Source organism: Idiotropiscis lumnitzeri, chromosome 11 (assembly GCF_059441095.1).
Source record: "Idiotropiscis lumnitzeri isolate Australia: NSW breed Sydney's pygmy pipehorse chromosome 11, RoL_Ilum_1.0, whole genome shotgun sequence".
NCBI classification, from domain to species: domain Eukaryota; kingdom Metazoa; phylum Chordata; class Actinopteri; order Syngnathiformes; family Syngnathidae; genus Idiotropiscis; species Idiotropiscis lumnitzeri.
Genome location: NC_142401.1, coordinates 2181566 through 2204346, shown reverse-complemented (window position 1 = coordinate 2204346; position 22781 = coordinate 2181566). Strand labels below are relative to the sequence as shown.

General features: G+C 41.0%; 4 protein-coding genes and 1 long non-coding RNA gene across 6 annotated transcripts; 2 read left to right on the top strand and 3 right to left on the bottom strand.

Annotated features, from left to right (window-relative positions):
* The first annotated feature begins 145 nt into the window (after positions 1–145).
* ghrh (growth hormone releasing hormone) lies at positions 146–2606 on the top strand. Its single transcript, XM_088308566.1, has 6 exons — positions 146–238; positions 442–549; positions 975–1073; positions 1156–1260; positions 1400–1524; positions 1605–2606. Exons 2-5 carry the CDS (start codon positions 473–475, stop codon positions 1515–1517), a joined length of 399 nt encoding a protein of 132 aa, XP_088164692.1. The 5' UTR covers positions 146–238; positions 442–472; the 3' UTR covers positions 1518–1524; positions 1605–2606.
* A 439-nt stretch (positions 2607–3045) lies between these two features.
* rpn2 (ribophorin II) lies at positions 3046–9490 on the bottom strand. Of its 2 annotated transcripts, XM_088308550.1 has the most exons (18): positions 9400–9490; positions 8935–9125; positions 8691–8786; positions 8217–8392; positions 8047–8122; positions 7799–7933; positions 7324–7500; positions 7119–7237; positions 6889–6994; positions 6348–6439; positions 6157–6271; positions 5896–6090; positions 5736–5822; positions 5564–5659; positions 5173–5248; positions 4602–4731; positions 4029–4115; positions 3046–3345 (listed from the first exon to the last, which is right to left on the bottom strand). In XM_088308550.1, exons 1-17 carry the CDS (start codon positions 9410–9412, stop codon positions 4064–4066), a joined length of 1932 nt encoding a protein of 643 aa, XP_088164676.1. In that variant the 5' UTR covers positions 9413–9490; the 3' UTR covers positions 3046–3345; positions 4029–4063. The 2 variants fall into 2 exon arrangements, with proteins under 2 accessions (XP_088164676.1, XP_088164677.1); XM_088308551.1 differs by lacking the exon at positions 4029–4115.
* A 1440-nt stretch (positions 9491–10930) lies between these two features.
* mybl2b (MYB proto-oncogene like 2b) lies at positions 10931–17269 on the bottom strand. The gene is made up of 15 exons (XM_088308553.1): positions 16921–17269; positions 15323–15419; positions 15153–15224; positions 14962–15054; positions 14669–14889; positions 14462–14591; positions 14287–14346; positions 13973–14176; positions 13452–13718; positions 13230–13372; positions 13048–13147; positions 12079–12189; positions 11738–11845; positions 11516–11641; positions 10931–11414 (listed from the first exon to the last, which is right to left on the bottom strand). Exons 1-15 carry the CDS (start codon positions 16938–16940, stop codon positions 11319–11321), a joined length of 1848 nt encoding a protein of 615 aa, XP_088164679.1. The 5' UTR covers positions 16941–17269; the 3' UTR covers positions 10931–11318.
* On the top strand, positions 17151–20071 carry LOC148326721 (uncharacterized). Its single transcript, XR_015845777.1, has 3 exons — positions 17151–17297; positions 19392–19429; positions 19509–20071. It is a non-coding gene; the product is annotated as an uncharacterized LOC148326721 (long non-coding RNA).
* Positions 17729–22554, bottom strand: ift52 (intraflagellar transport 52 homolog (Chlamydomonas)). The gene is made up of 13 exons (XM_088308562.1): positions 21732–22554; positions 21564–21651; positions 21311–21440; positions 21141–21216; positions 20981–21052; positions 20756–20882; positions 20589–20672; positions 20155–20223; positions 19900–20054; positions 19717–19804; positions 18245–18353; positions 18024–18169; positions 17729–17953 (listed from the first exon to the last, which is right to left on the bottom strand). The coding sequence occupies exons 1-13, from the start codon at positions 21848–21850 to the stop codon at positions 17912–17914; spliced, it is 1305 nt and encodes a 434-aa protein (XP_088164688.1). The 5' UTR covers positions 21851–22554; the 3' UTR covers positions 17729–17911.
* Between the last annotated feature and the right edge of the window lie 227 nt (positions 22555–22781).

Genomic DNA, 22781 nt, shown 5'->3' with positions numbered 1-22781 from the left:
TCATTTAAAAAGTAGTGTGACAATGAGAGCCTGAGAGAGCGCACGTGCAAAATCAAGAAGGGGGAGTGATCATGTCTGATGTGGGAGTGACTGTGAGGTTGAGTATAAACTGACCATGGATGCAGGGGGAAAACACTTCAGTGTTGCAGTATTTTGTGGAAGTGAGAGATAATGAGAGTGGCTAGCAACGCATAAAGAGGAACAGCAAGAACTCCCCTGAATCAAACACAATCCATAGGTAAGTGAGTGAAATCTACTCATCTTTCACTATTATTATTATTATTATAATAGTGTAATATCTTCTTTGATAATATTGAACATGCAAAGTTTTTTTTCTTTCCAATGTTGCTTTCACATTGCAGCAAAATTGTTGGCCATCGAGGAAAAGTGGGGTTCAGCATTGTTTTTAAATGTAATTTCTGCTGCTCTCCTTCCCTTTAGTTCTCCATTATTCTGCAGGACAACCTTTGTGATGGAGAAAGCTGCATTGCTGCTCTTTTATTGCCTCTTCATCTCAATATCAGCATCCCCACTATACCCGTCCATCAGGTAAGATTTATCGAGCTCATCTAATGATGTGCCGCATCATTGTGAAAGTAATTTGAAATTCATTTTCTGACCATCATGTGGGTGTGTTCATATAATCATTTCAATTTATATACTTTTTTCATTATAAAAATGGTTCAGATGAATAGGCAGATCATACAGTCGTCGTTTCTTTTTCGATGGCTTTTTTTTTTTTTTTACACCATTGCATGTCAGAGCTGCACCCTCTGAAATTGTTACGCTTAAAGCGTCAGGATGTCTGTAATTGCACCTTGATCTTCCTATTAGTGGCGTCTGTCATAATTTTTTAAGAGCAAGATTATTTTTTCTGGAATATTCTTAGTCTAAGATGTGGCTACATCATTGAAAGAAAAAAGGTGCAACGAGGTGCAGTTAATTTGTTACTGTTAATAGTTGGTATTTCTCAGGTTTGGCCAGAGGGATACATCCATCTTGATGACATCTTCTCTAAAGAATCCAGAGCAGCTAGAAGACACAAGTTCTGCTCAAGAGAGGACAGACTTACGGTCAGTACCACACTGCAGAAGTACGAGAGAGAGAGAGAGAATGTAAACTATTATTATTTTTGTATATCTCATCTAATTTCAGCTTGGGCCGCCACGCTGATGCCATCTTTACAAACAGTTACAGGAAAGTGTTGGGCCAAATATCTGCCAGGAAGTTTCTTCAGACCATTATGGGCAAACGTCTTGGGTAGGTTTTACCTGGACAATGAAAGGCCTTTAAACTGTGCGCAAATACAGCAGCTGAAAGCACAACGGAAGATATTATTGTGGCAATTGCATGCCCGCGACACAATGAAACCTGAATGAGCACTGTTCTTTTTTCGCAGAGATGAAAGTGAGAGCTATATGAAACGTCAGGCAGATATCTACGAAGGAACGTACAAAGAAGATCTGACGTCCATTCAGAGCAATCAAAGATACAGAGGACTTCATGAAATGCCATGAGGCTCAGGTAAACACTTTTGATACTGCCCAGGAAACACACAGCAATGTGTCGGACTTTTTCCCAACTCAACTCTTTGTTCCCAACAGACTGCAAAGTGAAGAGAATCACATGAATGGATCGGAAGCACTGCGGCATGTGCTCATTCTCAAAACCATCAAGTTTGTTTTCAGCCTGAGGCTCCATTTCTTTACAAACAATATGAAATGCTATTTTTAATTCCCATTAAAGCTATGAGGAAAACCATGCAGCTCAAACAAATGGCAAGATGGTGATGTGATCGTGCTTGGTACAAGCATTTATGTAAATTCACACTCTAACAGCGAGAAGATTCTCAACCAATTTGCAGTGGCACAATAGCCTGCCATAAGTGATAATCAGGTGTGCTGAATGTGGGGAATATAACCAATTTCATTAAACCGGTCTAAAAAAAAAAATACTTTCGACGAATAATCTTTTGACAATTCAATGCTTTTCCACTAGATGGCAGACGAGGACACTAATCGCAATGGATCCACTTGTAGCCATTCATTCAACAAAATAACTGTTTGAACAAAACGCGCTCAGATTTCACATCGAATATGTTCTTCTTTTTTTTTTTTAACAAATTGAGACATGATCCTGATTATTTCATTAAGTAGTGACAATCCCCCTGTTCACCACGGGAGTTCCTTTCTAAACACCCCCATGATGTGATAGAGAATAAGTTTTGAAATAACCCTGGCTCCTAAATGCTTTATGCACGTTGAAACTAGTAGAAAAATTACTTCTTAAACACACTGTAAACGAACTTGAAGTAAAAAAAATACACCTTGCAAGAAAAACATGCATAGAAAAAAGTCACAGTGAACATGAATAATAAAAAATGTTTTATAGTTTAATACCACCCCTACACGTCGCAGTGAAACGAAAACTTGTCTAAAAAATAATTCTTCGAAAAAATGTGCAATATATAAAAACCATGATAGAGGGATGTCTGTATATACAGATAATTCTTGTTTGTGACTTCTATTGTGTGCTGAGATTTTTATACGCATTATATATATATATATATATATATGCTTTTGCTCAATAAAGGTTGAGAAACACAAATTCTGGAACACTCTCCTGCCTACAGGCTTGTATCCTCGCAGTCAAAGAGAGACTTCTTTCTTTTTGAGACATCCTGTTATTCCATTTGTCTTGATCTAAATGTGTCCTTTCACACATACAAAAGACATAACAACTGAATTCACCTCCATTTCTTTATTTCTTCAGAAGGAAAAAAAAACGTTTCTCACAGGTTTGCAAATTTGTACCCAATAGGAAACAAGCTCGGCCTTGACGCACGCTCAAACAGTTTGTACAATTTGAAGTACTGTGACGTACAGTTGCAATTAGTTCAAACCAGCAGGCAAATATGCTGGCATGTTAATGAGCGGCTGAGACACACCGAGCAAAAACTGTTAAGAGGTGAAATCCAACTGAGAGAGTGGATGAAGGGTAATGTACAAAACAAACAAAATTAAAAAAAAAAAAACATTCCACCACAAAAATACAAATCAGAGCACAGACAACACTGGCATGTTGTACAACAAGTAAAATAATCTCACAGGAAGATGAAGTGCAATGATCAATCGCGTTGCCACACAGTGGAGCAGTCGGGTAGAACTGGTCTGATGTCCGAGACCTTTTAACTGTTTCTCAATTTCCTTCCATTAAGCAACACATTCTTCAACTGTTACACTGTTCCAAAACGCGATGGGATGTATTGGGGCTCGACTCCAAGTGGGGAAACGTGTGCTCCTTCACTCTCTTCCTTTCATGTCCTAAGCTTATTTTTTCTCAATTCTGTCAGGGGAATAAGAGAGAGAGAGCACTTTTACTGATTTCACCAGTTACTCCTCATGTGCAAAAAATTACTTATAATAATAAACATATACAATAACAATAAAGAATGCTCTGCCAACTCTGTGCCAAACATGCATTTAAATACACGGCACAAAAATATAAAACCACAACTAATATCAAGGATGCAAATAATGCGGATGACTTTGGCTCACAACACACCAATCCTAAATCAGATGTTGAAAAATGGCAACAATAGACTATAAAATGGAGGGGTGACAAAAGAGTAGTTGTAATGTTCAAGGGGTGATAAGTGCACGGCAAACCAGCAAGTTGGCGAGCACATGAGAAGGCTAAGTTAGGATGAGTTGAGTAGGAGCACCACACAGCCATGCATGCCGACGACTAGGGGTGGGAATCACCTCACGATTCACGATTCAACTCATTTGCCATTCAGAGGCCTACGATTACGATTCACCGCAACACTGGCTTACATTTTACAGTCCATGTAAAACACTTTTTAAAACAATTGCAGAACTCAAGGAAGAGCAAGGAATTCTATTTCACGTTCTGAATCGACGCAGAATCTTCTTAAAATGACAACCAAGGCCATCGAAAACGCAATTATTGTTCCCACCCCTACAGCCAGCCATGATACGGATGCAGTGCAGCTATAAAGCCCTTACTTGAGCCTGGGAACACAACCAGCTCTTTTCTTACTTTATCGAAGGCTCCTATACTTTGCCAACCTACTACTTTGCTCAGCGGCAATCCTGAAAGAGGAGTAAAGAGTCAGCGGCATGTGGATAAAAGGGGACCAAGGTGACAGTGACAGGAAATGAGGACATCCTCAGTGAGACCTCGCTAGGTGGGAGTTGCCAACTTGCATGGAAAGGATTAAAAAAGAGGAACAAGAGGTAAAAGTGAAGCAAAAAAGAGAACATCTTATGGCAGCGCCACGAGTGATAAAATGCTCACTCAGATACTTTACAGGCTCTTCAAGAAATTGCCCACTCACACCATCTCTCTCGCAGTCAGGTGTCTTCCCCGAGGAAGAGCCTGGCACCGAGATCAAGCGTTGAGGGCCAAGCCACAAAGGACAGCATTTTTCCTTATTTTGGGCCAAAGAACTATGAAATAGCCTCAGAGCATCAAAGTCCTTCATATGTGAAGGACTCTCGAATGCTCTCGTCCTCCCTCTCAAGAATCAGGAGCTCTCTAAGAAATCTGTTGTGCCCTTGCGCCAACGACACATTTACCTCTTTACAGCTTTCTGTGCCAGCATGCGGTTCCCGGCCAGGAATGTTACAGCACCAATAATTGCCAGGTACTTAAGCGTCTGGAACATGTTCAAGTGGGTCCAGTAGACGTACATCAGGCCCAGCAGAGCTACAAAAAAAATACATAAGAGCGTTTGAACACCAACATGATTTCACCGTTTGTAGGCGACAAACTGAGGTGACACTGCCATCTATGGGTGACAATTATGTTAGCAGACGTCGCTACACTAGAACCTGGGAGCTTAGACTTCGCTAGACGAATAGAAACATTTGACAACATACAGAAAATTATCCAGTGGAGTAATATTTTGTTCAAGTTTTTAAAGCATTTTATATATTTTTTGATGCATCTGTTTTCAGCCTTAGTTTCCTGATAAGTGGTTTTGAACAACAATTTTCGTTTTCCCTTTTTTTTTTTTAAATGAGACCATTTTTTTTAGAGCAACTTGACTAGGCACAGTATCATTAATGACTGCCATCTTAAGCAAAAACAAAAAAAAGGGACTAAACAACAATCTATATTTTACATTGTAAAGAGCGAGAGACCAACCTGCATGTCCAACATGGAAGAGAAGGGTGCTTGGAGAAAAGCTAAAGTTGGAAATGTTTGCCCCGAGCTTAATCCACTGCAAAAGGAGGGGAGATATAAAATTGCGACAAAGTTGTCATATTGAAAAGATGCAAACAATGTAATGGGAAATATGTTTACGTTCAGCCTCACAAAGCTCTCGTTTAATCAATAACCATTACTGAACACTACAAATTCTCTGGAAAACAAATTGTGTTAGGCATTCAAATTTCTAAAGTAATACATTTAATCTTTGGTTCACTACTGATTAAAAAAAAAGCGAGCAGTTTTTCTAAACGGAAAAAATGAGACAGCTGGGCATTCAGTTTACTTGACGAATACAAAAAAATTAATATAAGAAGTGCATAGCTACCAGGATGAGCAGAAGCAGGAGTGGCGACAGGACAAGCGCAGTGAACGTGTTGGAAACGACTGTTGGAGGCTTCTTCTCCGGTTCCCTGAATACGTGCTACAGAGGAAGTTGAATGTTTAATCTTTTGCTGCCTGATGTCTAATTTCACCATGTCATTCACAAAATCATTTACTTGGATCACTGGTTTGGGGACGTAAAGAGTCTTAGATTGGATGGTAGCGGGGGCTTCCTCATCCACAAACCTCAGCACGACATCAGCCTTTGAACAGACCAATGGTGAACGTTAGCGTTATGAATGAGACAAAGATTTACAGTCCGCTGACGACACTAACCACATTCCACAAGATGGGGTTCTCCAGTGTGGCATCCCCAACCATGAGGTAGAGGGAATATGTTCCGGAGATAAGCGCAAATTCCGTCTTACGCTCTGCTGCGTCCAACTCAAACTTGTACAGACCCTTGGCATCGGGCTCAGCGACAAAAACAACCTCCTGGCCGGTTTTCTGATTGTGCAGCCGGACAAAAGTCTGTGAGAGAGAACAAATGAGCACAACTTGACGCGACTGTTGGGAGCGGAAATATTCATTCCAAACCTGATGGGGCGTAAGTTCCATTGCAGTGTTGACATCAATCAGCTGGAAGGCCATGGCAAAGTTCTGGTGACTATCAGCAGTGAACGAGGTCTTGGCTTTGGAGGGATACTCGACCCTGGAGCATTTTAAAACAACGTTTAGTCACTTACTCCCAGTGAAAGGGCAAATGTGCATCAAACTTGATTTCAAACCTGGTAGTCTTTGTGCCGATGCTCTGGTCTTTATCCACCACCGAGAGGTCCATATTGGTAACAGCTACTTCGGTCGACACTTTCACTTTGAGCTGCACGGGAAAAGCAACACAACAAAAAGGCGATGCGTCGGAGTATTAGGGCCGTGCACAAATGATTGGTGATAGAGGACACTTGATGAAAAAATGTACTTTGATTGTGCTCACTTTCCCCCCTTTGCTTGCACGAGCGCAAGTCGGTGGCCGGTTGAACCTCTTAGCTCCGCCCCCAGCCATCATGATCACAAAAACTCGACTAGTATTGTTTGCATGGTAGAGTGAGGCATGAAATGTCAGTTATTTTCAAAAGACAAGACCACCCCTCAAAACAGGCTAAGCTTTGGGAGGCTTGAATCATGGAGTGCTGATTCTAAAGTGTACTGAACTGAAAAAGGAAACCGGTGCCAAAAAAACCAAGACATCAAAAGAAATGTGAATACCTTACTAATATTATTTTTTTTGTTTAAACCTTTCAAAAGCATACGTGTGTAAAATAACGTCACCTCAACATGATTGGCAATCAAGCGACTGTCACCAGTTACAGAAACCGTGAACTGGTAATATCCACTGGCTGGTTGCTGGGACATGAAGTTCAGTTCAAAGACGCCGCTGAAAAGCAGGAAACACTCATTTGGGTTGACGGTCCGAGTTTAAAACTAAATCCCAATAGAGGACCAGGAATGCAAAACGCACACATATGTGTGATTTATAAACCACTCTTTTTGACACCTACTCATTGAAAGTGAATGGTGCTTGGCCAAGAATCATGCTCTTGGAGGCCACGGCATAAGCAGATTCCACTTGCACATTGGCTGAGGCCAGAGGCTGAGACATGACGTCAGTAACAAGGATCTGGTGATGCAAAAGAGAAACAGAATTACTGAGGAAATTCAACATGACAAGTATCGATAAACTGCAGCGGCATTCCGCATTTATACCTGCAGAGTTGGCTGGCTGTGCGACACAGTGGGCGGGCCGTGAGTGTTGACCACCACGGGAACATGGAAACGGTTGTTGGAGAGGGTGGCGGCAGCATTTGCCACACTGAAGGCCTCAGCCAGAGAGTCCCAGGACTTCTTGCTGAAAATGGAGTTCACCAGCTGAATGACTTGGTCCTGTGGAAAGAAGGCCACCCCCAGAATTCCAGACTTGAGATGTGCGGTAACACTTTGCCACATAATTGAATGATTAATTCAAATTAATTAACCACTTTCAAAACTACATGAAAAAAAAACTACTTTGCAGATACATTTTCTCAAAAAACAAATATGATCGACCTGTGTATGCCTTAAATTTTTAAAACAAACATTGTCTAAGATATAAAAAAAAACTGCTTCAAAAACTATCTGTAATGTCCCTGAAACAAAACTTTGGCTATCTCTTGCAATGACAAAACAAAAGAATGAATCCTACCTGTTTGAGGGGAGGCTCCATATCCACATGGTCTGATAGGGCATACGCAGCAGTTACAAACGTGGCAGTGGCTTCAAGTCCCTCTTCAAAATGGAGGAAGATACCACCAAGATCATCTAAACGTGCTGTCAGATCCTGGAAGTTTAAAAAGAAAAAGAAATAAAATTTAAAAAATAAGAAAACGTCAAGTGGGACTATTGCCATAGACAAGTGCCACAGCACCACCTGGTGGATGTCAAAGCCCTCACCTCAATTTCCTCCAGTATTCCTCCAAGTTCTGCTTGCTGAGAAAGGCGGGTGGCTGTTTGCAGAGCTAAGGTAATGCTGTCCAAAAGGTTCATTGGAAACACCAAAATAATCAGATCCTAGTAGCACACACGTAGAAAACCCAACCAATGCATTTGCAAATATAACTCACGCCACAACATTGTCCTCCTTGTTGATGCGAGCTGTGAGTGCACCAACGACCTCCTGAGACGTCAGAGGAAGCCCCAAAGAGCTAAGCGCGCTCACAGCCCGGTGAATCTGAGACATGGTGGAGTCTTCGCTGACAGCAGCCAGAAGGATGTCTCGGGTTTCGTTGGTCACACGGATCTGAAAAGCGACGAGAAAGGGTTATTTAACGGTTTTATTTCCCATAACTTTACTTTGAACTTTTTGTGTCCAATTATGGAAAGAACGAGATGGTTTTGGGATATCGGGTCTCAGACTTCCAGCAAATAATCGAATCTACATGAATTCCATTATATTTTCAGTGCTTATTCTAAAAAGCATAGTTTTAAATAAAACTGCATCAAAATTTTCCAAAGCTGGGGGAGTACCCAGTAAGATTTCTTTTCATGGGGCCCAAAATCCCTGGCAGCGCCGCTGGTGAGATTATTGGTGCTCCTACCTCACATTCAGAAATGGCTTGGCTAGTCTCTGCAGCAAAGAAGACTGAGTCGACATTGGTGGGATCAAGCTGGGAGTTTAAGAACTGGCATACTTCCTAAAAATAACAAACAAATAAATACCAATTCATTCATTTAACTCAAGGTAAAAATAGGTCACACATATCAGGCAAAACGTCCAAGACGTGGCCATTTTTCTTCCGGACAAAACGTATATCTAAAAGGATAAAAGAATGCTTTACGTACCTCGTGATCGGGAACAATGGCTCCAAGTTTGGTGAGGCCGACAACAGAGTAGTAGGCCGACTCCAAGTCTTCGAAGGGCTCGCTCAGGAGATTCTGAAGTCGAGAAATATCGGAGAGGGAGAGATAGTGACCCGGCGTGAGCGTCTGCGCTCCAACGAGAGCCAGGCTGAGAAGCACCAATCCGAGAAGCCCTGCGAACACACGGGAATTAAAATTGACCCTCCGTCGCTGTAGGTGTGAATTCATAGACACAAATGATTTTTGCATTGGTTTAATTTCATTGCAGCTGTTCGCTACACAACAAAAGCTAGCTAACGACAGTACTCGGTAGCGGCACGCCATGCCTGTAAGCTATTTCCAATATAGTCAGCGCAATGCAACAATTAATCGCATACTTAGCCAGATGCCCATTGAATACAAAATTAATACTTCAAGGTATGATAAAACAATGATTCATTCACTCACTGAACAATTCCATGTCTGACAGTCTAATGCAGCGTCACCAAAAGGGACGATTACTTCCGGTGCATATCGCGACCTGTCAAGATAGATGTAATATCCGGTTTGCATTTCACAATAATAGCCGAGTCTAACGTATACGTATATATTGTGGGAGTCATGACATGATACAAACATTATATCCAACCAATCTATATGTGTAAAAGACATTTTAGATATAAACTGTAGTTTTTGTGGCCAATTGACACAATTATTTGTTGTTTTGGGGAGGATTCTGATGAGAAACACGTGACGAAAACCTGAAACATAAACCAAGATATTTCTTTCTTATTCAAGACTTAATTTTTATAACTTAAAACATCATGACCAATAATACCTTCGTGCAGTACTCCATGTCCAAGTGTTCATGAAAAATACATTATTTTATTTAGTTATATTTATATGATTGTAAGCTAATATTGTAGCATCAAGCAGTATCAACATAAACACAGTGCTTCACTAAAGGAAAATAAAAAGCAGTACTTAAACAAATAAGGGTTCAATTAAAAAACATTGCACTTGCAAATAATAAATACAATTGGTATCTAAGTAAGTGTAGAAAGAAACAATTACAAAAACAAATTAAATGCATTGAAATGAAAAGTAAAATACAACTGAACCGTTCTTGGGCAGTAATTCTTTGACGTACCACTAGAATAAAGAGTTCACTTATCAAATAATATACTTTGAGAATCACTGCTTTAAGTTATTCTAATTTTCTATCTGAGAAACTTCCTGTGGTTCTAGAACATTAACTATTTCACTCCTGTTTTTTTTAAAAAGATTTCTCAATTCAGTGAATCAATCACAAACCAGACGGCTCTGCTTGTCTTGGAAGAAGTATCTCACCTCATCCGAGAAGCCTTCATCAGTTGACAGAATAATTGGGTTTGGTTAGGACTGTACCAGCATGAGATGGTGTGGAGATCCCAGCTTTTAACGCTCCAAATCGGTGACGTGGGCCACCACCGGAAATGGTATCATTCTTTTGGAAAGCAAATGAATATCGGTAAGATGCCAGCAGAGAGGCCTCTGTTGGTAAGAAAATCGTTGGGCCGTAAAGAAATAATTGTGGTTGACTGTTTATTGTATTATTCAGAATAACAGATGGGTTCTAATAGAAATCTTTTAGCATATAAAGTTGCAGTACCTAAAAATGAAATGAGAGCTGTTGAAGAACTCATTTTGAAGAGCAGTGTTTGTCTTGAGGAAATATAACCTTGATGATGTACAGTCATTGCACTTCAAAACGGAAATAAATAACCAAGATGAGGTAATGACATTTTACTGTGTTGAAGCAATGAGTCATTGCATGATGAATTTAATATGTATGTTTGAGGTGCTTCCAATTATTAACAGACATCTTCCTAAACGTTTCTCATTTTTTTCAAATTAACTTCAATTTACGCCACATAGGAAACCTAAAGTTTTGGGGATCCGCAACCGTTGCATAACAGTTCGCACAAGTCAATCGCAAAATTACAGACACGCCCACACATGCAATGGAAAACCATTTTCATTGATTGCAAGTGTATATCAAGTCATGATTTTCTTAGTTGAGCACTCAACTATTTCTTTACAAAGATGTTTGACAGCAATTCTTATATTAGTTTCAGGCCTTAACGTGGCCTTTGGAATGAAACAAAATCTATTCTGATTTACTTCCATCGTGTCCCTGCAGAAGTTTTCGATTGAAGCAATAACGTAAACATGTTGACTACTAGTAAGTCCTTCCAACATGTTCCGACATTTACAATGCGCATACAGTACGTTTCTTCACAAAGGTACAAAAGCAAACAAGTGAACGTTCTGTTGTGTTTGTGTAACAACTTGGTAGCAAGGTGCAAATAGTCTCATGACAAGACCAGAGCTCTGCTTGGCGTGCGCTATGTTAAGGAGTACAGGAAGCATCTTGCTTTCTCCGTCATAATGCGCTGATCTTTCGTCTGCCCACATACAACTGCCTCCCATTCTTTGGACATCTAGCGAGAAAGAAAAGGATGGCAAAAGCGGGAGGCCAAATCAGATACTTTTCCAATGGGAAATCACATTTAAAAAAAATATATCTGAAGATGGAACTTGCCAGAATTGGGGGCAGCACACTGGGAAAAATAGCGCTGTCACTTGGCCCCAAAAGGAATCCCTGATCCAAAATATTTTCATGGATTTTACGACAACAGGCGCTTACGTCAACCATCAAAGGTTCTTCCTGTGAGCAAGGGAAACAAAAAAAGACGAATCGGTTATCCATATTAAAACATAATGGAGGATAACGGCACGTTTTTTTTTTTTTTGCAGTAATCACCTTCATGCAACTTTTGGCATCTGTCTTAGTTTTGCGCTTGGACTTGGGCATCACTTGGCAGTCGTCTAGTGCCAATGATTTCCGGACTTTCTTCATCGGAGGGCGAAGCTGGGGAAAAAAAATCAAATCCGGTCCAGTCAGTGTACGAGTATACTTTCTGAAAAAAGCATTTAACACTAATTTGCCTTCATGAAATTGTCTCCCGACCAAAACTCCAACATGGGAACTTGAAGTCAAAATAAAAAGGCTTTAGTTCACATGAGTTGGAATGCGACAATAGTGGCTCTCCAACACTCTTTTACAACGCTTCATATATGACAGAATCAAATCATCAAAGTTACCACAGCTTTGCGTCTTTGCTCAGGAACAATTGGAAGTTGAAGCGCCAAGTCAATCCCCACATCTCTGAAGATCACTTCATTAATGTCATCCTCAAGGTTGGGAGTCTGAGGCTGAGACAACACAACACAAAATATGACACAGTATGTAATATGGCCAAAGAAACAGTCACATGCACGCCAGTTGTTGGTGCTGATAGGTCCAATCCGAAACTCTCTTTAAAATAGCATTTTTTTCCTCACTACATCTGTCAATATGGGAAAGGAACCACTCGGCTGGCGGCGGGACCAGCACAGTAAGTAAATCCACTCTTTGTTGTCATGACAACCTCACGGATGCCCAGAAAGACCTAATTACAATTATTCACGCATTTTGAATTTGTTGCCTGTCCCCAAAAAGCTGTGACAGGAACATGGTCATCACCTTTCCGTACAATAATTCTCAAAACGCGTGTGGAAGCTGAGGACACCATTTGTTGAAGCTTTCAAGGTGGAATTCTTTCCCACTCGTGTTTGATGCACACATGCGGAATGTGGCTTGGCATTGCCTTCACAGATGAGCAGGTTGCCCTTGGAATGGGCACTAACACGCCCCCATAACATTCCAAAAGTTGGCTTTTGAACTTTAGGCTGACAATCCCGAGGCTCCTTTTTTTTTTTTCTTTGGCCCGGAGTGAATGATGCCCATGAGTTCCAAAAACCATTTCAAATGTAGACTCGTCAGACCACAGTACAATTTCCCTCCTTGCCTCAGTCCAGCTCAGATGAGAAGATGAATGTTGGTTTTCGTCCTTGCCGCTTATGTGCAACGATTTCTCAGGATTCTCTCAATCTATATATTTTTTTCCAAATCACTGTGATGTTTTTATTTACATATTACAATACGTCCCATCTACATGGAAGCTGGACTTTGTAAATAAAAGTTCAAGATGTCACCATTGAAATTGGTGTCACCCAGAGACATAACCTTACCAGAGGTTGCAAGGATCCGTATTTCTCCATGGCATTTTTGAATGGTGTTGGAGTGCGTGGCATCGCGCAGAGCTCCGACTTGTGGTTGGGTGTAACAAATCTACACAAAGACAAACCGCGAATGCTTGACACGAAGAAATGTACAAGAAAACACCAGATCGGCATCAGAGCTCGGCACTTACGCAGAGCTTCCCTTCCGATTGATCGGGGTCTTGTCCCTCTGCAGGGGTGTGGTAACGATGGCTTTCTGGCTGCACACCGGCGTGGACGTGAGCGATGGGTTCTCCAGGTCATGAGTGTCCAGCTTCGTCCACATGTTCAGGAACTGAGGACACATTTGGAAGTTAAGACATGTGGACCTTCACGGACAATGACATCACAGCAGCCAGAGGGAGAAGACTTACTTGAGAGGGTGAAAAGGGCAATATCTTTACGGGTGTGCTCTTGGGCGTCATTATATTATTAGCGTCCGGAGACAAGCGTCTCCGACTTCGATGACTCAATATGGATGGAGGTGTGATCACACCGGGTGAGATCGGTATGAGTTCTCCTTTGCTGCCTTTGCTTAACTCCTGCAGGGCACTGCCTTCAAGACGGAACTGGTGGCGTTCTGGGCTTGGGCTCTCTTCAGGCAAGTCGAATGCGGCGAGGTTACACCAGCCATCGAGATCCTATCAGACAAGGAAATATTTTGCAGAAGAACAGTACCATACGGCACAAAAAAAAAAAATTAAAACGGTGCCAACTGTGAAGACTAGTACTTTATATTTTCAATTTATGGATGGACGGATGAAATTTTATTCAATACTACTAAAATAACAAGAGTCAAACTTAATAACGTGTGAACTTGGAGCCGTAGATTGACAGAATACTTTGAACAAGGCCTTAAAATGTGGTGCGTGGCACTGCTATTAAGAATTCCTACCCCATCCACCATGTCCAGGACCTCCCTCAATACAGTCCCCGCGGGGGACAGAAATCCAGAGTTGTCCACAACCCAGTTGGTAGAAGTCATCTCTCCTGTGTTGTCGACGTCTGACAGAAGACTTGAACTGTCCTTTGGAGAGGGCACAACCCGGGAAGGACCTGCCTTGTCATCACCATTAACGGTGGTTAGGTCTGACATTTCCTGCAATGAGTGAAGATATCGACATTCAGAGCACTGACGGTATACTGCAGATGGTCTTTGTGAAATTACAGACATCATACGCAATTTAAATGCTAAGTGTATCTGCTTACAGCGGTGTATGTTTCCTGCTCTGAATCCGGGTCAGCGTGGTCTTGGGAGCAATTGGGCATCTGCATAATCAAAATCTTAACATTAGGAGCGTATAATACTGTCATAAACAGAATGTGAAGGTATCATAATGCATTCATGACAGGGAGAATGCGATCGTTCAAGAAAACAGCCCACCTGCATATCTTTCACATGAGCGAGCAGCTCTTCAAGCTCACTCGGTTTAAAATCCTCTCTTGAGTAGAAGCCCATTTGTACTTTGCGCTTAATGGTTGAGTTCCAGTGATTCTTGACTGCGTTATCAGTCCTGTTTGATAATATTTCCACAGAGTATATGCAAAAGCGCCTTTGAAAAATGTGACGGATTGACCACGGCAACCTTACCTCCCCGGCAATAGCTTTGCAATCTCAGCCCAGCGATTTCCAAGAATGCAGTGAGCCTTATAGATGATGAGGTCCTCGGCAGCCGTCCACGAAGACTTCTTCACGCAGGGGTTGAGATGGTTGTGCCAACGCTCTCGACACTGCTTCCCAACCCGACCCTTCAGATGCTTGGCGACCACACTCCATTGTTTGTTGCCGTAGAGATTTACGAGCTCGATGACCTGAGGAACACAATCCACGGCATGTGACGTTGCAAGCATCTTTCCGTCAAACTGCACCAAATAACACCCTACCTTGTCATCTTCTTCTTTTGTCCAAGGGCCTTTAATTAGGTCGGGATCCAAAACCTTAAACCAACGATGCTGACATTGGTGTTCAGTGCGATTCTAAACATGAGAGAAACAAAATCATTCAGATATCAATAGAAGCTTGAACACATTCTTTAATATGACCTCTGGTTTCAAGTGTTTTACAAACAACTCACTTGTATATGGGCGGCGACATTCTTCCAATCATTCTGTCCCAGTTTTTGAACCAGTACCTTCAGCTTGTCATCCTGTAGGACATCAAGAATGTTTAGTCTCACTGAAGAGTTCCAAATTCTGTAACAAGATGATAACTTATTCAAAGAATGCGAACGTTGTGTCAGATTACCTCCTCTTGTGTCCACTTGATTTTCACTTTACCACCATCTCTCTGCTCCGCAACATCCGAATCGGTGTCAGGATGCTGGTTGTCCTCCCCCTCCTCACTGAAAGAAAAAAAAAACAAAAACTGATAGACCTCAAATAGCTGAGGCTCAAGTTCGTTTGATTCAAACTAAACTTTTAGAACAATCATAGCAGAAACCAAATGCTGTATATAAATAGAAATTGGACATACAACAATTTATTATAACTTCATTTAGAAACACTAAAAAAAAAAAAAGGTGGTAAGAAATACAATTGGGGTTTTGAGGCGGGATTTCAAAATGGGTGCACTTGACAACTGCACTGATTTGCTGAACCGATTCAAAATCACTGCCCAACTTAAAACTCGAGTCTGAAACAGGCGGCTCTACAAAATGTGTCAAGGCGCCCAAGTTAACAGGGAGGGACTAAATACCATCAATTTGGTTTGCTTCAATTAAAGCTTGGATGTCTTAAAGACATAATAAAAGTGGTTATAATGAGAAAGCATCTTTCTTCTTTTAAAGGCACATAAATCGGACTGTACTACTCGACTTGGAACCTTAGGTAGTAATTAAAAAAAGTATATAAATATTTTTTTTTTTAAAAAGCAGCAACCCTAAAATCGAACCTTGTGGAACCTCAAAAGACAGCATAACAGAGTGGCGCTCAAAACTTTTGAGGATTACTGGAAGACAGAATCTAAACCGATCCAGAGCGCGACCACTTACAGTATGTCCACAAGGAGCTGTAAGTGAGCCAATGAGATACTGTGGACCACAGTTTGGAACATGGCAGTTAGTTCCAGCAGGACAAGACAAACATACCTGTAGTCCTCAAGAGTCATTTCCCAAGATGTATGTCAATGAAAAACTTAATCAAGCTAACTCTGTGCTTTGCAGTGTTTTAAACCAGACTGCAAGATCTGCAGTATATCCTATTTAATAGATTAAAATTTGCGAGGGGTCTATCGTTTGCTTGCACACTATAATAAAATGACAGGTTTTATAGCAGGGGTTGCACCAATTCATGTTCAAAACTTTGGGGACTAACATCAGATGACAGGTTGCTATTAATAAAAAACAGTTAAGACTTAGAAAAACATCCAAAAGGGAGGAGGACCTGACGGCTTGATCTGGTTGAACTTGTAAACACATCAAAGAAACGGCTCAAACGCGGAGGAACAGAATCAGCGGAGTCAACTGATAACAGATGAGGTGGAAAATTCGTACGGATGAAAACTTGGTTTATTTCCCCAAGTTCGGCTAAATAAACATACAGAACTGAAACATTTCAGTTCTGGGTTGGAACTTGGATTCATAGGTTCTGTGAACCAACAGAAGAATCGCTACTGAAAAAAAAGTCAATGTTGCAGCCTACTATACGTCTTGGTCCGCCCGGAAAAGGAAAAGGCGGCATGCACAGGAGTCAATGAGGTCAAATATGCTCCAACATACACCAACATGTTACAGTAGTCAGTCAGATGTCTGATTTGCAACGTCGACATGGAAAACTTCTTCGCAGGTCAAAGAAATAGTATCGATGATACACAGTTAATTTCAATAACAACGATCGGCTTCTTACCCGCGCGGCCACCAGGACATTTCCCCCCTTTTTTTTCCAGTTGTTTACAATACGACGACTTGTCCCGCAGCCCTTTCACGTCATGAGCAGAAATGTTCCGATTGTTTTTGAGATGCGGTTCCTTTATGAAGCGGCCAAATGTGGATCTTGTTTGCAAGCTTGGTGCTATTTTGCTCAAGTCTTTAGCACCGAGAGTTCAGCGCGCGCGCCCGCCCGACTGTCTTGTGCAGTCCGCGCTCCTGGATTTCTATCTCGCGCCCTTCCCACGAAGTCGGAAGTTCGGTGACGTCATCACGCGCAGTACGTATGCGCGTCAGCGCAATGTCGCCGTGCAACGACCAAGAACTGTAGAATCTGTGCTAGATGAGCTAAGCAAAGTAAGCAAGTACAGCACAGTAGTTTACCTGTCAGAATCAATTACGCACTAAGAAGTATTGGGCAAAACATTCTACTAACTAGTGCACCCTACTTGTTTTAGCAGTGTATAGATTTTTATTTTTTAATGAGTCACAAGAAAACGTGTACAAGTAAATGGCACCTAAACCTGGATGTTCCGGATATTAAATTAATGTTCAAATGATTTTGGTCATTGAATTGATCCTGTGATCCTTCCTAACGTCGGCATGTGCGCTATTTGGTCGCTACCTAGTGTAAATACAGACCTGATTTATATTCAATGTTTGCATCGGACATATTTTTCTCCAAAACTATTTGGAACATGACAGTGTCTTTGGCCACTGTAAACGGAAAATGTCAACAAATAAATGAGCCAAGAGTTCAACACAAAATGTTCTTCAGGAATTAGGGGTTGTACCAATGACTTTAATTGCTTTAATATTTACAATATTGTTTTCATTTTAATGTATATAAAATATTGAGTCCCAAAAACATTATTATAGTGTTTTTTAGGTCAACAACAAATATGCCAATATCAGCACATTGATGGTAGTGTTTATTAAAAAATCTGGAATATTAAATCATTTTAATCCAGTCAAGATGGTGTGAACCGTGTCTCAGTGTTGACATCTTGCTCCTGATAGAAAACAAAAAAAAAATTAGTTATATACTTCAATGTACATTAAATTATATTTAAGCGCGCTCACTTGATTGAGTTTCTTAAACTCCGCAACTTGGAAGAAAATGTGTTCCAGTATGTGCTTTGCATCCCTCTGATCTTTGTCCAACTTGGGAGTCACGCCCAAAATTTCACCACATTTCCTGATGTAAAATTCAAGGTCGTCGTCCGTGCCTGTAAGCAGACCCAGGTAGAAATGTCAGCATTAACCCGTTAAACATCAGCCGTCAGCTCAAAGACTGAGCTTACATTTATTGGTGAGCTGTGCTAGGCGCACTTTCTCCGAAGAGAAAGCTTCATCTAAATCAAACAGGTCCAGCGTTGGTGGAGACAAATCGCTCAAGATTGGAGGAAAGACCTGCAAGGTAAAAAGCGTCATTAAAATGTGCTGCCTTGGTCAAAGTGTTAGGTTACATAATTTAATTCGGACAAAATGAACTTGAAATTCTCAATTAAGTACTTTGCTTTTATTCAGTCAGGCACCAAGTGAAGAACAAAATGATCAAAGTGCAAAATAAAACTATTGAAATAGCACATGTTGCAAACTATATGAAATTCATTTTTATGAATGAAAAGTGATCGTAAAAAGAAATCAGCGTCCTGGTAGCCTAATATTTCTTTGGTATTCTGATCCATGAAAGCAGGCCTAAAATGTAACCAGTAAAAACGTCCGATTACCACGCTAGAGCTATAGCAATACTTTATTCAGTAGATTGACATGTTATCAAAACCACAGCGCACGACTCCTAACTTCCGTCTGAAGCTGTTGTCCTTTTTATCTCCGAGGGGTGATAACGTTTAACCAGCAAATTGACTTAGTTGTGTTCACATTTGTGTGTTTGAGCTCGGAAGGCAGACAGTACAAGCAGAAACAAACACGTTGTTGTAGACAATGGCTGATGTTCCCAATGTGCTAATTAGTGACGGTGCTGTGCCCCACGCGTAGCTTTTAAGTACCGGTATGTGCGGACACGCCTGTAAAACAGAGGTCACTGCATCTAATTATTTGACCCTCAGCACATATATTGGAACATTGCAGGATCCTTACTATATGTATGGACAACTACCAATTTAAAAAAAAATAAACCTTAAAAAGAGTAAAACATTTATCCATTCCAAAGACACACTGATTTTCCCTCAAGCAAATGACAAATACAAATGACTTGTTGAGGCAGCCCCATTACTGTTTTACAACTGAATGGACATGTAATGAGGAAGTTCCCGCCCAACAACAATTGTCTCTCCAAGGCCGCCGTTTTGCATAACCAAATAAGAAAGCCTATTAGATCAAGAAAGTGGAAAACCCGAGGCATGGATAGATGTGGATCGAAAAGTCGATTCTAGCGCCGGCCTTCCTGTGTGGAGTTTTCATGTTTTTTGTATGTCTTTTCTCTAGGTGTTCCGGTTTTCTCACACATTCCAAAGACATGCACGGTAAGTTAATGGAGCACTCTACATTGGCCCGATGAGTGATTGCGAGCGTGAGTTGTTGTTTGTTTTTGTGTGCCCTGAGATTGGCTGGCAACCAGTGGAGGACATACCCCGCCTACTGCCCGAAAATGGCTCCGGCATGCTCACGAACCTTGTGAGGAAAAGCGGCATCGATAATGATGGATGAATGGATGGATATTTTCCCATTCCGTCATGAAATACAACTTAAGTGTCATTAACGGATGCTGTGAACCAATACAGAGGGAAAGGAATGCAGAACAGACACTTACAGCAGGTTGCAACTGAGGCAGAGGGGTCTCAAACTGTGGTGCGATCAGCTGCAGTGGCTCGTCTTTGACATTCAGATGCTTATACACACTGTGGAAAACAGGACATCCTTAAGGAAAACAAAAGACAGAAGGAAGTCTGTAGTGCTGTAATACTGTCATGGCTTCCACGCGTTCCGATTTTACCTGAGGACTTGGGGTAAAGTGTCTGTTGACAGACTGAAAAAAGAGACATCCAGAAGAGAAGTGAAGTCCCTGGGGTTTTCATCGCCCTCTTGGAAGTACTGCGTGAGTTGTTCGGACAAACACCCAATGTGCGGCAACATGGTGTAATCTGTGATCTAAATAAGTATATTTTTTTAAAAAAATAAATAAATAAATAGCTGTTTTCAATGCACTTCTTATGTCATGATCTTTTCCCACTGAATTGCACAGATTCACCTCTGGGTCTTCTGCATCAATCTGATTCAGCTGAATATTTTCAGTCATGAGCCACTGCAGCACGACACCCTGTTGTGACAAAATAGAGTAACACATCATTAATATCTTTTTTTTCTTCCCCAGCTTAGCCAAATACAATTTTTGTCTTGTCGGCTGTGCCTGTGCTTGTGTGGGTGTTGCACTTCCTAATTCTTTTTGTCAGTAATAAAACTCTCAGGAGGTTTCCTCTCCAGCTTAACAGTTGACCTGTGCTGTGTGCTGTCATAACAACAGCTACCACGACTCATTTCGTCAGTGCATAAGACATCATAGTGAAGATAATAAATACTGCTTGTCATCTTTTTCCTGGAGGTGAGCGTGACTAATTTACGTGCTGCCAAAAAGGTCAGGCTGCTCTATGCGGCGATACACGCTACATTCATAGCCATACTCACCAGGATTTTATTGTTCTCCTCCTTGTCTATGAACTGATCGCTGAACATGTGGCAGGAACCAACTACTACCAATTTGCCTGTCCCCTAAATAAGACATGAGACATCACATTAACAGGACTCCAAGTATTTGCTGTATTGGGTACACAATGACTATTTAGCGTGCTGACCTTTCCTTGATAGAAGGCCACGACAGGCCGGTGGAGGGGGAAGCAGATGGAACCAGTTGAAAGAACAGCCACAGCCGGCTTCATTACATTCAGTGTGGCACCGTAAGGGTACACAAATGACAGAGCCCTGCATGAATACAGAAAGGCTCAGGGTTTTAAAAAAAAAAAAAAGTGGGGATGTAGCATTCAGCTGAAAAGAATTATCTAGGAGAATAAATCACTCACTGTGTGTTATTTCCAACATTGTCATCTTCAGTTATTCCTGGCATTGATTTGCCAGCAGCGCGGCTAATCTCCCTAAATAAGATCAATGCACATTTGCCGAATTCAAATTGATACAGGATATAGACCATATACATTTGTATATTCAAACATAGCACCACACCTGTTCAACACACCATCAGACACAAGCGCTTCCTTGGGATGATAGTACTTGTAGTACCTTGTCCGAAAAACGGCATCTGTCGTATTGCAAATTGACAAAACCACACATGATGAACAATAACATCAACTGACAACTGGAACAGTGAGATGGAAGATTATATCCATTTGCACCATTGTTAACCATAATTCCAAATTCTTCCAGGAGAAAGTTGATGTTTGTGTCAAATTTCTTTTCTCCTCCTTCCCCAAGCATGACCAGAATATTTCCTCCATCATCCAGGTAGTGTTTCAGTACTTCCAGCTGAATGAAAACAAGACAACAAATATGACATCCCAGCAATGCATGTAAACTCACTTTAATATTTTCCACTATCCCACCCACAAAGGAACAATATTTATTGTGTAACAATTTTGATAATCTAACCTCTGATGCTGTAAACTTCTCTCGTGGGCCTGCAGTTATCCACAGCTTCACACCTTTCACTTTGTCCAATGACAACTCTTCCTTCATACTATAAGAATCATTTATCACATAAAATAGTTCATTTCCACTCAATAGTTTTACAATAGACAAAAAGCCTGTCACACCGACCTTTGAATTTTCCATTGAGTCCTAATGTGCTTCTGTATGGATTTGTAACCATTGCTGGTGGTAAACAACTCTCTTTTTGAGGCGTTGAAGACAACAGTATTGTGCTGTTCCTTCTCCATGATAATTACAAGGTTCGACCACGATGCATTCGCTCTTGTAAGGATCTAGTTATCGACGATTAAATATCGATAAACTATACCTGTATTGCTATATAACATTCGTCTGAATACAGTTAGCACGTCACTCGGCCAGAGACGGGTCGGCTATACTTTATCTTGGTTTGGATTGTTTTTGTAAACATTCCGGGAGGAGAAGAAAAGCTATGTTAGCAAAAATATTTGTTAAACGGTGGTGTATATCATTATTAGCTTTGAAGCTAATGGGTTAGCATACGTTAGCTCTCAATGCTCCTCACCAATGCGTCTGCTCAATAATTCTACCTACATCATGGTCAACAAGGCGACGATGTAATTTCGTTAGCGCGAACTCGTTTTTTTTCCCATGAATATATCCAAATAAGTTGACTCTTTCGAGTTTGTTGTTAGGGAACTCGGTTACCAAGTACGCTACTAGCTTAGCAACCGCTTTTTCTTCTTCGTCGTCCCATCTCGGGTTGCCAGATCCCATCGACAGTTTTCAGCCAAAATACAATGTAAAACCCAATCCGCAATTGAAAAAAACGGCCAAAATTATAATCGCTCTAGAAATTTGTATTAAAGTCGTCGTAAAATATTACATGCGTAGAACACGCCACATCTCCAGGCAGCCAAAGAATAACAAAAAAAAAACCTCTCCAAAGTATATAATCTGAACCCAAATAGCCAACCCACATTGTATTCTCGATGATTGTCTACGTGGATTTCCGTGCGTTAATAAATACGTCATCTTTTCAGATGTAAATGAATCTTCAAGGGCTGCAAAATACATTTGACATTCCTATCTACTTATTATATAGCAAGCACATATTTTTCCACCCTCTTGTTGGCCAACTTTTTAAAATTAGATTTGAATGAGCTTTTTATTATATTACTTATATATCTTGCCCTTGAT

Excerpts from the sequence above, each read along its gene's own strand:
- ghrh (XM_088308566.1), top strand. The coding sequence starts at position 473 with ATGGAGAAAGCTGCATTGCTGCTCTTTTATTGCCTCTTCATCTCAATA. Across the intron at positions 550-974 it reads CCACTATACCCGTCCATCAG|GTTTGGCCAGAGGGATACAT; the intron begins GTAAGATTTATC and ends GGTATTTCTCAG. Across the intron at positions 1,261-1,399 it reads ATTATGGGCAAACGTCTTGG|AGATGAAAGTGAGAGCTATA; the intron begins GTAGGTTTTACC and ends CTTTTTTCGCAG.
- rpn2 (XM_088308550.1), bottom strand. Across the intron at positions 8,393-8,690 it reads AAGCCATTTCTGAATGTGAG|ATCCGTGTGACCAACGAAAC; the intron begins GTAGGAGCACCA and ends GTCGCTTTTCAG. Across the intron at positions 8,123-8,216 it reads AAGGAGGACAATGTTGTGGC|CATTACCTTAGCTCTGCAAA; the intron begins GTGAGTTATATT and ends CCTTTTGGACAG.
- mybl2b (XM_088308553.1), bottom strand. The coding sequence starts at position 16,940 with ATGTCCTGGTGGCCGCGCGG. Across the intron at positions 15,225-15,322 it reads TCAAGTGGACACAAGAGGAG|GATGACAAGCTGAAGGTACT; the intron begins GTAATCTGACAC and ends GATGTCCTACAG. Across the intron at positions 14,177-14,286 it reads AGCAGGAAACATACACCGCT|GAAATGTCAGACCTAACCAC; the intron begins GTAAGCAGATAC and ends CACTCATTGCAG.
- ift52 (XM_088308562.1), bottom strand. The coding sequence starts at position 21,850 with ATGGAGAAGGAACAGCACAATACTGTTGTCTTCAACGCCTCAAAAAGA. Across the intron at positions 21,441-21,563 it reads AGAAGTTTACAGCATCAGAG|CTGGAAGTACTGAAACACTA; the intron begins GTTAGATTATCA and ends GTTTTCATTCAG. Across the intron at positions 18,170-18,244 it reads AGCACAGCTCACCAATAAAT|GCACGGACGACGACCTTGAA; the intron begins GTAAGCTCAGTC and ends GTCTGCTTACAG.